The 15,462-nt window shown below is 37.2% G+C and overlaps 1 protein-coding gene across 1 annotated transcript in view; it reads right to left on the reverse strand.

The window, feature by feature from the left end:
* Positions 1–15,462, reverse strand: part of LOC132484008 (uricase) — a 134,461-nt gene that overhangs the window by 15,703 nt on the left and 103,296 nt on the right. The window contains exons 4-5 of the mRNA XM_060090026.1: positions 13,265–13,381; positions 13,086–13,164 (exon numbers count right to left, since the gene is read on the reverse strand). Of these exons, the coding sequence (XP_059946009.1) occupies positions 13,086–13,164; positions 13,265–13,381 (196 nt within the window). The remainder of the gene's footprint in view (positions 1–13,085; positions 13,165–13,264; positions 13,382–15,462) is intronic.

The following is a 15,462-nucleotide window of genomic DNA, read 5'->3' on the forward strand; positions in this document are numbered from 1 at the left end:
GTGAGGGGATAGAAAAAGGTATTCCATGCAAATGGAAATCAAAACAAAGCTGAAGTAGCAATACTTATATCAGACGAAATAGACTTTAAAATAAAGACTGTCACAAGAGACAAAGGACACTACATAATAATCAAAGGATCAATCTGAAAAGAAGATATAACAATTGTAGATATATATGAACCCAACATAGGAGTACCTTAATATATAAGGCAAATGTGAACAGACAGAAAAGGAGAAATTGACAGTAACCAAATAATAGAGGGGGACATTAGCTCTCCATTACATCAATGGACAGATCATCCAGATAGAAAATCAATAAGGAAACACAGACCTTAAATGATACATTAGATCAGCTGGCCTTACTTGATATTTATAGAACATTCCATCTGAAAGCAGCAGAATACACATTCTTTTCAAGTGCACATGGAACATTCTCCAGGATAGATCACACACTGAGCAATAAAGCAAGCCTCGGTAAATTTAAGAAAATTGAAATCATATCAAGATCTTTTCCAGCTGCAACCCTATGAGACTAGAAATCAACTACAAGAAAAAAACTGCAAAAAAACACAAACATGTGGAGGTTAAACAATATGTTGCTAAACAGCCAATGGATCACTGAAGAAGTCAAAGAAGAAATCAAAAAATACCTAGAGACAAATGAAAATGAAAACACAAGGATCCAAAACCTATGGGACACAGAAAAAGCAGTTCTAAGAGGGACGTTTATAGCAATACAAGCTTACCTTAGGAAACAAGAAAAATCTCAAATAAACAACCTAATCCTATGCATAAAGCAACTAGAGAAAGAAGAATAAACAAAACCCAAAGTTAGTAGAAGGAAAGAAATAATAAAGATCAGAGCAGAAATAAATGAAATAGAAACTAAAAAAAAACAACAATAGAAAAGATCAATGAAACTAAAACTGGTTCCTTGAAAAGATAAACAAAATTGATAAACCTTTAGCCAGACTCATGAAGACAAAAAGATAGAGGGCCCAAATCAAAATCAGAAATGAAGAAGGAGAAGTTACAACTGACACCACAGAAATACAATATGCCAATAAATTGGACAACCTATAAGAAATGGACAAATTCTTAGAAAGGTACAATCTCCCAAGACCGAACCAGGGAGAAATAGAAAATATGCACAGAACAATTAACAGTATTGGAATGGAATCAGTAATTTAAAAACTCCCAATGAATAAAATTGCTGGACCAGATGGCATCACAGGTGAATTCTATGAAACATTTAGATAAGAGTTAACACCTACCCTTCTGAAACTATTCCAAAAAATTGCAGAGGAAGGAACACTTCCAAATTCGTTCTATAAGGCCACCATCACCCTGATACCAAAACCAGACAAAGATAGCACAAAAAAAGAAAATTGTAGGTCAATAACACTGATGAACATAAATGCAAAAATCTTCAACAAAATACTAGCAAACTGAATCCAACAGTACATTAAAAGGCTCATACAGCATAATCAAGTGGGATTTATCCCAGGGATGCAAGGATTTTTCAAAATCCACAAATCCATCAGTGTGATACACCACATTAACAAATTGAAGGATAAAAACCATACGGTCATCTCAATTGATGCAGAAAAAGCTTTTGATAAAATTCAGTGTCCACTTATGATAAAAACTCTCCAGAAAGTGAGCATAGAGAGAACATACCTCAACATAATAAAGGCCATATATGACAAACCCACAGCTAACATCATACTCAATGGTGCGAAGCTGAAAGCATTTCCTCTAAGATAGGAACAAAACAAGGATGCTCACTCTAGCCACTTTTATTCAACATAGTTCTGGAAGTCCTAGTCACATAAATCAGAGAAGCAAAAGAAATAAAAGGAATCCAAACTGGAAAAGAAGTAAAACTGTCACCGTTTGCCAATGACATGATGCTATACATAGAACATCCTAAAGATCTACCAGAAAACTACTAAGCTCATCAATGAGTTTGGTAAAGTTGCTGGATGCAAAATTAATACACAGAAATCTGTTGCATTTCTATACACTAACAATGAAAGATCAGAAAGAGAAATTAAGGAACAATCCCATTTACCATCACATCAAAAGGAATAAAATACCTAGAAATAAACCTACCTAAGGAGGCAAAAGACCTGTACTCCAAAAACTGTAAGACACCGATGAAAGAACTACAAGATGACACAAACACATGGAAACATATACCATATTCTTGGATTGGAAGAATCAATATTGTTAAAATGACCATACTACCCAAGGCAATCTACAGATTCAATACAATCCCTATCAAATTACCAATGGCATTTTTCACAAAAATAGAACAAAAAACATTTTAAATTCATATGGAAACACAAAAGACCCTGAATAGCAAAAGCAATCTTGAGACAGAAGAAGAGAGCTGGAGACATCAGGCTCCCTGACTTCAGACTATACTACAAAGCTACAGTAATCAAAACAGTATGGTACTGGCACAAAAACAGACATATAGATCAATGTTACAGGATAGAAATCTCAGAAATAAACCCATGCACTCATGGTAAATTAATCTATGACAAAGAGGCAAGAATTTACAATGGAGAAAAGACAGTCTCTTCAATAAGTGGTGCTGGGAAAAGAGGATAGCTACATGTAAAAGAATGAACATAGAACATTCTCTAATACCATATACAAAAATAAACTCAAAATGGATTAAAGACCTAAATGTAAGACTGGATAGTATAAAATTCCTAGAGGAAAACATTGGCAGAACACTGTTTGACATAAATCTCAGAAATACTTTTTTGGATTCATCTCCTAGAGTAATAGAAATAAAAACAGAAATAAACAAATGGGACCTAACTAAACTTAAAAGTTTTGTATAGCAAAAGTAACCATAAACAAAATGAATAGACAACCTATGGACTGGGAGAAAATATTTGCAAACAATGCTACTGACGAGGGATTAATTTCCAAAATATACAAACAGCTCATACAGCTTAATATCAAAAAAACAAAGAACCGGAACAACTCCTACAGAACACCTACTGAACGCTGGCAGAAGACCCCAGAACTCCCAAAAGGCAAGAAACTCCCCACATACCTGGGTAGGGCAAAGTGGAGAGATTCCCGCACAGAGGATCGGTGCCGAGCGGCACTCACCAGCCCGAGAGGCTTGTCTGCTCGCCCCGGCGGCGCTGGAAGCTGAAGCTCGGGCTTCGGTCAGAGCGCAGGGAGAGGACTGGGGCTGGCGGCGAGAACTCAGCCGGAAGGGGGCTAATGAGCCACAGCTAGCCGGCAGGGAGTCCGGGAAAACTCTGGAGCTGCCGAAGAGGCAAGAGACTTTTTCTTCCCTCTTGGTTTCCTGGTGCGCGAGGAGAGGGGATTAAGAGCGCTGCTTAAAGGGGCTCCACAGACGGGCGCGAGTCACGACTGAAAGCGCGGAGCCCAGTGACGGGCGTGGGACGCTGGGGCTGCTGCTGCCGCCGCCAAGAAGCCTGTGTGCGAGCGCAGGTCACTGTCCACACCGCCCTTCCGGGAGCCTGTGCAGCCCGCCACTGCCGGGGTCCCGGGATCCAGGGGCGGCTTCCCTGGGAGAACGCACGGCGCGCCTCGGGCTGGTGCAACGTCACGCCGACATCTGCCGCTGCAGGCTCGCCCCGCACTCCGTGCCCCGCCCTCCCGCCCGGCCTGAGTGAGCCAGAGTCCCCGAAGAGGCTGCTCCTTTAACCCTGTCCTGTCTGAGCGAAGAACAGACGCCCTCCGGCGACCTACACGCAGAGGCGGGGCCAAATCCAAAGCTGAGACCCAGGAGCTGTGAGAACAAAGAAGAGAAAGGGAAACCTCTCCCAGCAGCCTCAGAAGCAGCAGATTAAAGCTCCACAATCAACTTGATGTACCCTGCATCTGTGGAATACATGAATAGACAACAAATCATCCCAAATTGAGGAGCCAGGAGTCAGTGCTGTGCCTCTGAGGTGGGAGAGCCAACTTCAGGACACTGGTCCACAAGAGACCTCCCAGCTCCACATAATATCAAACGGCGAAAATCTTCCAGAGATCTCCATCTCAACACCAGCACCCAGCTTCACTCAATGACCAGCAAGCTACAGTGCTGGACACCCTATGCCAAACAACTAGCAAGACAGGAACACAACGCCACCCATTAGCAGAGAGGTGGCCTAAAATCATAAAAAGTCCGCAGACACCCCAAAACACACCACCAGACGTGGACCTGCACACCAGAAAGACAAGATCCAGCCTCACCCACCAGAACACAGGCACTAGTCCCCTCCACCAGGAAGCCTACACAACCCACTAAACCAACCTTAGCCACTGGGGACAGACACCAAAAATAACGGGAACTACGAACCTGCAGCCTGCAAAAAGGAGACCCCAAACACAGTAACATAAGCAAAATGAGAAGACAGAAAAACACATAGCAGGAGAAGGAGCAAGATAAAAACCCACCAGACCTAACAAATGAAGAGGTAATAGGCAGTCTACCTGAAAAAGAATTCAGAATAATGATGGTAAAGATGATCCAAGATTCTATTTCCCAGATCCAAAATCTTAGAAATAGAATAGACAAAATGCAAGAAACAGTTAACAAGGACCTAGAAGAAGTAAAGATGAATCAAGCATCGATTAAAAACACAATAAATGAAATAAAAAATACCCTAGATGGGATCAATAGCAGAATAACTGAGGCAGAAGAACGGATAAGTGAGGTGGAAGATAAAATAGTGGAAATAACTGCTGCACAGCAAAATAAAGAAAAAAGAATGAAAAGAACAGAGGACAGTCTCAGAGACCTCTGGGACAACACTAAACGCACCAACATTCGAATTATAGGGGTTCCAGAAGAAGAAGAGAAAAAGAAAGGGACTGAGAAAATATTTGAAGAGATTATAGTTGAAAACTTCCCTAATATGGGAAAGGAAATAGTTAATCAAGTCCAGGAGGCACAGAGAGTCCCATACAGAATAAATCCAAGGAGAAATATGCCAAGACACATATTAATCAAACTGTCAAAAATTAAACACAAAGAAATCATATTAAAAGCAGCAAGGCAAAAACAACAAATAACACACAAGGGAATCCCCATCAGGATAACAGCTGATCTCTCAGCAGAAACTCTACAAGCCACAAGGGAGTGGCAGGACATAATTAAAGTGATGAAGGAGAAAAACCTGCAACCAAGATTACTCTACCCAGCAAGGATCTCATTCAGATTTGATGGAGAAATTAAAACGTTTACAGACAAGCAAAAGCTGAGAGAGTTCAGCACCACCAAACCAGCTTTACAACAAATGCTAAAGGAACTTCTCTAGGCAAGAAACACAACACAAGGAAAAGACCTACAATAACGAACCCAAAACAATTAAGAAAATGGGAATAGGAACATACATATCGATAATTACCTTAAATGTAAATGGACTAAATGCTCCCACCAAAAGACACAGATGGACTGAATGGATACAAAAACAAGACCCATATATATGCTGTCTGCAAGAGACCCACTTCAGACCTAGAGACACATACAGACTGAAAGTAAGGGGATGGAAAAAGATATTCCATGCAAATGGAAACCAAAAGAAAGCTAGAGTAGCAATTCTCATATCAGACAAAATAGACTTTAAAATAAAGACTACTAGAAGAGACAAAGAAGGACACTACATAATGATCAAGGGATCGATCCAAGAAGAAGATATAACAATTGTAAATATTTATGCACCCAACATAGGAGCACCTCAATACATAAGGCAAATACTAACAGCCATAAAAGGAGAAATCGACAGTAACACACTCATAGTAGGGGACTTTAACACCCCACTTTCACCAATGGACAGGTCATCCAAAATGAAAATAAATAAGGAAACACAAGCTTTAAATGATACATTAAACAAGAGGGACTTAATTGATATTTATAGGACATTCCATCCAAAAACAACAGAATACACATTTTTCTCAAGTGCTCATGGAACATTCTCCAGGATAGATCATATCTTGGGTCACAAATCAAGCCTTGATAAATTTAAGAAAATTGAAATTGTATCAAGTATCTTTTCCGACCACAATGCTATGAGACTAGACCTCAATTACAGGAAAAGAGCTGTAAAAAATACAAACACATGGAGGCTAAACAATACACTACTTAATAACAAAGTGATCACTGAAGAAATCAAAGGTGAAATTTAAAAATACCTAGAAACAAATGACAATGGAGACACGACGACCCAAAACCTATGGGATGCAGCAAAAGCAGTTCTAAGAGGGAAGTTTATAGCAATACAATCCCACCTTAAGAAACAGGAAACATCTCGAATAAACAACCTAACTTTGCACCTAAAGCAATTAGAGAAAGAAGAACAAAAACATCCCAAAGTTAGCAGAAGGAAAGAAATCATAAAAATCAGATCAGAAATAAATGAAAAAGAAATGAAGGAAACGATAGCAAAGATCAATAAAACTAAAAGCTGGTTCTTTGAGAAGATAAACAAAATTGATAAACCATTAGCCAGACTCATCAAGAAAAAAAGGGAGAAGACTCAAATCAATAGAATTAGAAATGAAAAAGGAGAAGTAACAACAGACACTGCAGAAATACAAAAGATCATGAGAGATTACTACAAGCAACTCTATGCCAATAAAATGGACAACCTGGAAGAAATGGACCAATTCTTAGAAATGCACAACCTGCCAAGACTGAATCAGGAAGAAATAGAATATATGAACAGACCAATTACAAGCACTGAAATTGAAACTGTGATTAAAAATCTTCCAACAAACAAAAGCCCAGGACCAGATGGCTTCACAGGTGAATTCTATCCAGCATTTAGAGAAGAGCTAACACCTATCCTTCTCAAACTCTTCCAAAGTATAGCAGAGGGAGGAACACTCCCAAACTCATTCTACGAGGCCACCATCACCTTGATACCAAAACCAGACAAGGATGTCACAAAGAAAGAAAACTACAGGCCAATATCACTGATGAACATAGATGCAAAAATCCTCAACAAAATACTAGCAAAGAGAATCCAACAGCACATTAAAAGGATCATACACCATAATCAAGTGGGGTTTATTCCAGGAATGCAAGGATTCTTCAATATACGCAAATCAATCAACGTGATACACCATATTAACAAATTGAAGGAGAAAAACCATATGATCATCTCAATAGATGCAGAGAAAGCTTTCGACAAAATTCAACACCCATTTATGATAAAAACCCTGCAGAAAGTAGGCATAGAGGGAACTTTCCTCAACATAATAAAGGCCATATATGACAAACCCACAGCCAGCATCGTCCTCAATGGTGAAAAACTGAAACCATTTCCACTAAGATCAGGAACAAGACAAGGTTGCCCACTCTCACCACTCTTATTCAACATAGTTTTGGAAGTTTTAGCCACAGCAATCAGAGAAGAAAAGGAAATAAAAGGAATCCAAATTGGAAAAGAAGAAGTAAAGCTGTCACTGTTTGCAGATGACATGATACTATACATAGAGAATCCTAAAGATGCTACCAGAAAACTACTAGAGCTAATCAATGAATTTGGTAAAGTTACAGGATACAAAATTAATGCACAGAAATCTCTGGCATGCCTATACACTAATGATGAAAAATCTGAAAGTGAAATCAAGAAAACACTCCCATTTACCATTGCAACAAAAAGAATAAAATATCTAGGAATAAACCTACCTAAGGAGACAAAAGACCTGTATGCAGAAAATTATAAGACACTGATGAAAGAAATTAAAGATGATACAAATAGATGGAGAGATGTACCATGTTTTTGGATTGGAAGAATCAACATTGTGAAAATGACTCTACTACCCAAAGCAATCTACAGATTCAATGCAATCCCTATCAAACTACCACTGGCATTTTTCACAGAACTAAAGCAAAAAATTTCACAATTTGTATGGAAACACAAAAGACTCTGAATAGCCAAAGCAATCTTGAGAACGAAAAATGGAGCTGGAGGAATCAGGCTCCCTGACTTCAGACTAGACTACAAAGCTACAGTAATCAAGACAGTATGGTACTGGCACAAAAACAGAAAGATAGATCAATGGAACAGGATAGAAAGCCCAGAGATAAACCCACGGACATATGGTCACCTTATCTTTGATAAAGGAGGCAGGAATGTACAGTGGAGAAAGGACAGTCTCTTCAATAAGTGGTGCTGGGAAAACTGGACTGGGACATGTAAAAGTATGAGATTAGATCACTCCCTAACACCATACACAAAAATAAGCTCAAAATGGATTAAAGACCTAAATATAAGGCCAGACACTCTCAAACTCTTAGAGGAAAACATAGGCAGAACACTCTATGACATAAATCACAGCAAGATCCTTTTTGACCCACCTCCTAGAGAAATGGAAATAAAGACAAAAATAAACACATGGGACCTAATGAAGCTTAAAAGCTTTTGCACAGCAAAGGAAACCATAAACAAGACCAAAAGACAACCCTCAGAATGGGAGAAAATATTTGTAAATGAAGCAACTGACAAAGGATTAATCTCCAAAATTTATAAACAGCTCATGCAGCTCAATAACAAAAAAACAAACAACCCAATCCAAAAATGGGCAGAAGACCTAAATAGACATTTCTCCACAGAAGATATACAGACTGCCAACAAACACTTGAAAGGATGCTCAACATCTTTGCTCATTAGAGAAATGCAAATCAAATCTACAATGAGATATCATCTCACAGCAGTCAGAATGGCCATCATCAAAAAAGCTAGAAACAATAAATGCTGGAGAGGGTGTGGAAAAAAAGGAACACTCTTGCATTGCTGGTGGGAATGTGAATTGGTACAGCCACTATGGAGAACGGTATGGAGGTTCCTTAAAAAACTACAAATAGAGCTACCATATGACCCAGCAATCCCACTACTGGGCATATACCCTGAGAAAACCATAATTCAAAAAGAGACATGTACTAAAATGTTCATAGCAGCCCTATTTACAATAGCCCGGAGCTGGAAACAACCTAAGTGTGCATCATCAGATGAATGGGTAAAGAAGATGTGGCACATATATACAATGGAATATTACTCAGCCATAAAAAGAAATGAAATTGAGCTATTTGTAATGAGGTGGATGGACCTAGAGTCTGTCATACAGAGTGAAGTAAGTCAGAAAGAGAAAGACAAATACTGTATGCTGACACATATATATGGAATTTAAGAAAAAAAAATGTCATGAAGAACATAGGGGTAAGACAGGAATAAAGACACAGACCTACTAGAGAATGGACTTGAAGATATGGGGAGGGGGAAGGGTAAGCTGTGACAAAGTGAAAGAGTGGCATGGACACATATACACTACCAAACGTAAGGTAGATAGCTAGTGGGAGGCAGCCGCATAGCACAGGGAGATCAGCTCGGTGCTTTGTGACCGCCTGGAGGGGTGGGATAGTGAGGGTGGGAGGGAGACGCAAAAGGGAGGGGATATGGGAACATATGTATATGTATAACTGATTAAATTTGTTATAAAGCAAAAAATTAAAAAATAAAATTAAAAAAAAAGAACCCAATAAAAAAAATGGGCAGAAGACCTAAATAGACATTTTTCCAAAGAAGACATACAAATGGCCAACAGGCACTTGAACAGGTGCTCAATATTGCTAATTATTAGAGAAATGTACATGAAAACTACAATGAGGTATCACTCTCACAGTTCAGAATGGCCATTTTTAAAATGTCTATTAATACTAAAAGCTGGAGAGGGTGTGGAGAAAAAGGAACCCTCCTGCACTGTTGGTGGGAATGTAATTTGGTGCAGCCACTATGGAGAACAGTATGGAAGTTCCTTAAAAATTAAAAATAGCGTTAATCATATGATCCTGCAATCCCACTCCTGGGCATATATCCAGAAAAAATTCTGATTTGAAAAGATACATACATGCATCCCAATGTTCACAGCTGCACTGTTTACAGTAGCCAAGACATGGAAGCAACCTAAATGTCCATCAACAGATGAATGGATAAAGAATATTACTCAGCCATAAAAAAGTGTGAAATAATGACATCTGCAGCAATATGGATGGACCTAGAGATTATTATATTAAGTGAAGTAAATCAGACAGAGAAAGACAAATATCATGATATCACTTGCATGTGGAATCTAAAAAAAATGATACAAATGGACTTATTTACAAAATAGAAATTGACCCACAGAAATAGAAAACAAACTTATGGTTACCAAAGGGGATAGAAGGAGTGGGGTGGAGATAAATTAGGAATTTGGGATTAACATATACACACTACTATATATAAAATAGATAAACAACAAGGACCTACTGTATAGTACATGGAACTATATTCAGTATCTTGTAATAATCTCTAGTGGAAAAGAATCTGAAAAAGAATATATATATACACATACATGTATGTATGTGTGTGTGTGTATAACTGAATCACTTTACTGTACACCTGAAACTAACACAACATTGTAAATTAACTATACTTCAATTTAAAAAATGGTTTTAGAAAATCTGTTAATAACAATAGCAAAGCAGTAAAAAAAAAAAAAAAAGAATACAGTTTAGTCTGACAAGACCTATGGACTTAACTACCATGCAAAAACTGCCTCCTAGTTACACCAATTTTCTTTTTTTCTGGCCATGCTACACGGCTTGAAAGATCTTAGTCCCCTGACCAGAGATCAAACCCGGGCCCTCAACAGTGAAAGTGCAGAGTCCTAACCACTGGACCGCCAGGAATTCCCTAGTTAGGTCAATCTTGCTAGTATGGTACATTAGGCCCAAACCAAGCTCTTCATCCTCATCTCTGCTCCTTACATTCTAAAAACTGAACCCTTCAACCCTGCTACCGTTGCTCAAATTCTTTGCCCTTTCAACACTAAAATCATTTGCTTAGTATGGTGATCTACATAAGGCAGATGCTTGAAATATTTGTTTCCCTCTTCCACTCTTCATGACTCCTACCCATGTACATTCTTTTTCTTCTGCCTGTAATTTCCTTTCCCCTTTCTATGTCCAGCACATTCTGAATCATTTTTCAAAAGTCAGTTGGAATATTTCCTCCTACCTCATCAAGCCTTCCAGTCTGCCCTAGGAAGAGTTAGTTTTCTGCACCTCTTTACTCCCATAGCATACCTTTAATTTCTTCATAGTGGTCTTTAGCCCCTCATATTGCAATAAATCTATTTATAAGTCTATCTCCTACTATTCATCTACTGTGAACTCACTAGGGTCAGAGAATGTCGTATTCACATCTGAATCTACCACCACTAGTATACCTAACAAGTCCTCAAAATCATTATTGAATGAATAGTATTTCAATCAATGAGATAAATATATTTTATACAGGCTCTTATCTTTTTAGTTAGCTCTCCTGAAATTTAATTCTAGCCCCTGCTACTATTTTACATAATTAAAAGTAGAATGAGAAACATGTTAAGCATTGCAAAAATCACTCAAAATGGTTTAGAGCTAACCAATATGGCAGCCACTAGCCACATGTGGTTATGAAGCCCTTGGAATATGGTAAATGGGAAATGAGACATCCTGTAAATATAAAATACACACAGAAATTCAAATATTAAATATTTCATTAATAATTTTTATATTTATTACAAATGTAAGTGGCATTTTGGAAATATTAGGTTAAATAAAAAGTATTATTAAAATTAATTTGTTTCTACTTTTCTAATGTGACTACTAGGAAAATTTTAAATTAGATATGTGGCTTGCATTATATTTCTGCTGGGAAGTGCCAGTTTAGAGTTTATAATTTTACAGGGGTATTCACACTGTGATTTGGGTAGGAAAACACTGGCCTGGGGAATCAGGAACCTCTCTCCTCCAAAGTCACATACATAAAGCAAGAAAGAAGGAAGGAAAGAAAGGAAGTTACATTTTAACTAACAAACAGCTCAGTAAACAAGTTAATATACCACATGACTACATATTTGGAGGATTAAAAAAATCATTATCTTTTCAACTTAACAACTAGTTATTCAGTCTTCTTTATATAGTAATAATTTCATAATTGTTAATCAAACACTGAGAAGGCCCTGGCTGTGTCTTGAATTTAATACAGATAGGGAAAAATATAAAATGATAGCTAAAACACTAGGACTTCCTAAGGGAAGGCATTAGCCAATAGAACTTAGAATGAGAGGAACTTATATTTTATTGACCTTTTAATATTTCTGACGTTTATGAGACGTCACCTCAAATTCTTACTGAAGAGAGCTAGAGAAGAAAGAAAAAGAGATACAGAAAGGAAAATAAATGAAATGAAAGAAACAAGCAGGAAAGGGAAGGAAAAGAGAAGAAAAAAGAGAAAAGGAAAATAGAAAAGAAAAATTTCAGAGTCCACACTCTCAATTTATAATGATCATTGAAGTTTATTTTTTATTAGAATAGAGACATTTCTACTATGGTGGTTCTATGGTTATTAGAGGTCTTCTAGTCTAAGTCTTAGTCAATTATTGAACTCTGCTCTGATAACCTCAACAAATCAGTGGAAGACACACTTTGCTAAGTTCAATAATCAGTACTAATAAGGTCTATATTGTAATTATGTTCCACAGTTAATTTTTAGATTTCTTGGTAAATAGAAAGAATTATATAATTGTCACTGCTATTTTTAAATGAGGTTTATTTTATGGTAGCTATAATAATATCAGTGGTTTTATTATTATGACAAAATTTCAAGGAAATGTGATTGTTATTTTCTAGGTATTTCCTATAAAGGTTATTATAATCATAGCATGGTATGGTACAAAAATTACTGGTCAGAAAATTCAGAGATTTGAGCTTTTGTCAGCCTGTCCCTTTTTTTCCCCTCACTTCAAAATCATTCAATAAAAATGATCTACTCCACTCAACCTACAGATTTGTTGCAAAAGGTATTATTTCATTTTTATATTTTTAAGATAAAAAGCAGATAGTTCTTTAATGTAATCCAAGTTTACACTGTTCATTCCCATCTCAGATTTAAAAGACTTCAAAATTCTCTACAGTTTTCCTTGGTGTTAATAAACAGAGTTGTTTAGAAGAAAAAAAAAAAGATTGAAATTGCTATTGCAGAATCAAAACATGAAAAACATTTTCTCACCACTCCTCAACTGTTCAACCTCACAGAAGTGCGTTCCAGTGGGAGTATGAATAAATGCATGGGCATGCTTAACTCCATTCTGAAAATTAGGGAAAAAAAATTATTTCCAGTAAAATTTCAACATATGTCATAAAGCCAATTTCTTTAATTAAACTGAGCGCACGAAAAAGTGAGGTAACCTTTTCAAAACGCTTCCAAGGGACTTCTTCCACATAGACTTGAACTCGAATAACATGGTTAAAGGAAGAAAGGAAATGCTCACAGATATTCACAGCAAAACTTTCTATGCTTTTGATCTGTAAAAAGAAAAAAATGTGAATGATTAGAAATACTTGTCCCACTTAAAAATCATTTTAAAATATCCATGGGACTCTCTTTCCTGATAAAGTGTTTTTTAGAATCAGAGAAGCAAAGAATTAGAGATGAATTGGTCCTAATCCCAATTTTTCACAAGGGCTCCTAAGTGTAGTTAATGGATCACCATCACCAGGTCAGACTATCCTGTTTTTAAAAGAAAACTGTGTGCAGGAGAGGATGTGTCTATCCATCAGTGGATGAGCAAAAAGGAACTTAACGTTCAGATTCTCCTCACGGTGAGCTCAGTCATCACCCATGCCAGCTAAAGTACTGCAGGATACTTCAAAACACTCTGCTGTCTTCATGAGGCTGGGAAACAGGCCTCCCAGTTTCCCAAAGAAAAATGTTAATGAAGGGTCACTTCAGCTTCCTTGCCTTGCAAACAGGCCTTCTATTGACCATTCCCAGCTCTCCACCCCCATAAAGCAGCTCCCTACTTCCATCCAAATTCTTCAGGTTAATTTCTACGCAATGTTTTATGGTCCTAGTACAGTCTACAGATTATTTATGGCTTTGCCTATAATTAAGGTAGACTGTATAGGTTTCCCAAGGATAGTTTTGTTTTATACCTGTTGTCTCAGAATAATTATTAATAAGCATCCTTAATTATTAATAATTATTAATAAAAATTAATAATTATTAATAAGCATCCTTATTAATAAGCATAATTATTAATAAGCATCCTATTTCACTCTGAAAAGTATCCTGGTTTGGATAAGAAATTATACAGTTACTCTATCTACAATGAATAAATTTAAATTGGTTTTAAGATCCAGGTCCATTCTTTCACTTTTCTTAACTTCTCACATAGTTCAGGAAATATAAGAATTTGTGTTATATAGAGACCCTCTTCTTTAACACAATACAGAGCTTATTTTCAATTCATTTTTAAAGAAAGCAATGCCTTTTTCCATAGCCCTGCCTATACTTGCTGGACCATTCTGATTAACAAGAGAAAGATTCAGACCTTGCAGAAATAATATTTCAATTAGTTTGTTCGGGTTTCCCTGGTGGCACAGTGGTTAAGAATCCGCCTGCCAAATGAGGGGACATGGGTTCAAGCCCTGGTCTGGGAAGATCCCAAATGCTGTGGAGCAACTAAGCCCGTGTGCCACAACTACTGAAGCCCGCGTGCTTAGAGCTCGTGCTCCACAACAAGAGAAGCCACCACAATGAGAAGCCTGCGCACCACAACGAAGAGTAGAACCCGCTTGCCGCAACTAGAGAAAGCCGCATGCAGCAACGAAGATGCAATGCAGCCATAAATAAATAAATAAATAAATTTCTAAAAAAAAAATTAGTTTGTTCATTTTGTGCATTATGGGTGTGAATTCTCATGCAAAAGCACGAGAAAAGAAGCTTTCCAGTCTACATTTCTTGCCTTTCTAGACTTCTTAGCAAATAAAAAATTTATCTTGAATTGCCCAGAAATCTGCTGGTCGTCCAGCACAGTTTCACTCACACTTAGAGAAACCTGAGGTAAAAGTGCTAAGAGATTAGAGTCTATCAGTTCCAAGACCCTTCTGAAAAGTACAGCTACCATCAAATGTGCACACTAAGTGGTCACGGAGTTGGGAAAATCAGGAAGGTATTAAAAGTTGGACAGATCTCGAAATGTATCTTATACTTGATTTTCTTCTAGAGTAATACCAAGAAGAGAAATGGTACTTTCTTCTATAAATGCACACCATTCTAAAAGAAAAAAATAATAGGACTCAAATAATTGCATGACAAAAATGTGTAAAATTCTATTTGGAAATCTTCTCAGGGCCTTGATTTGCAAATGATCCTAATTAAGAGATAACATGTAAATTTGTCAAGTAGGATTCTCTGCCTAAAAAATGTTGTAGTGAGTTGAGAACCAAGAAAAGAGAAAAAATGGGAAAAAAAGAAGAAAAGAAAAGAGAATAAAGAGGTGAGTTTTTTTTTTAAAAAAAAGCAAGATTTTCTGTAAAGCTGAGACTTTAGAATAGAATATGAATTTTTTCAATGGTTTAAATGTAAAAATAGGGTTAAAAAG

The sequence above is a fragment of the Mesoplodon densirostris genome, chromosome 2 (assembly GCF_025265405.1).
Source record: "Mesoplodon densirostris isolate mMesDen1 chromosome 2, mMesDen1 primary haplotype, whole genome shotgun sequence".
Classification (NCBI taxonomy): Eukaryota; Metazoa; Chordata; class Mammalia; order Artiodactyla; family Ziphiidae; genus Mesoplodon; species Mesoplodon densirostris.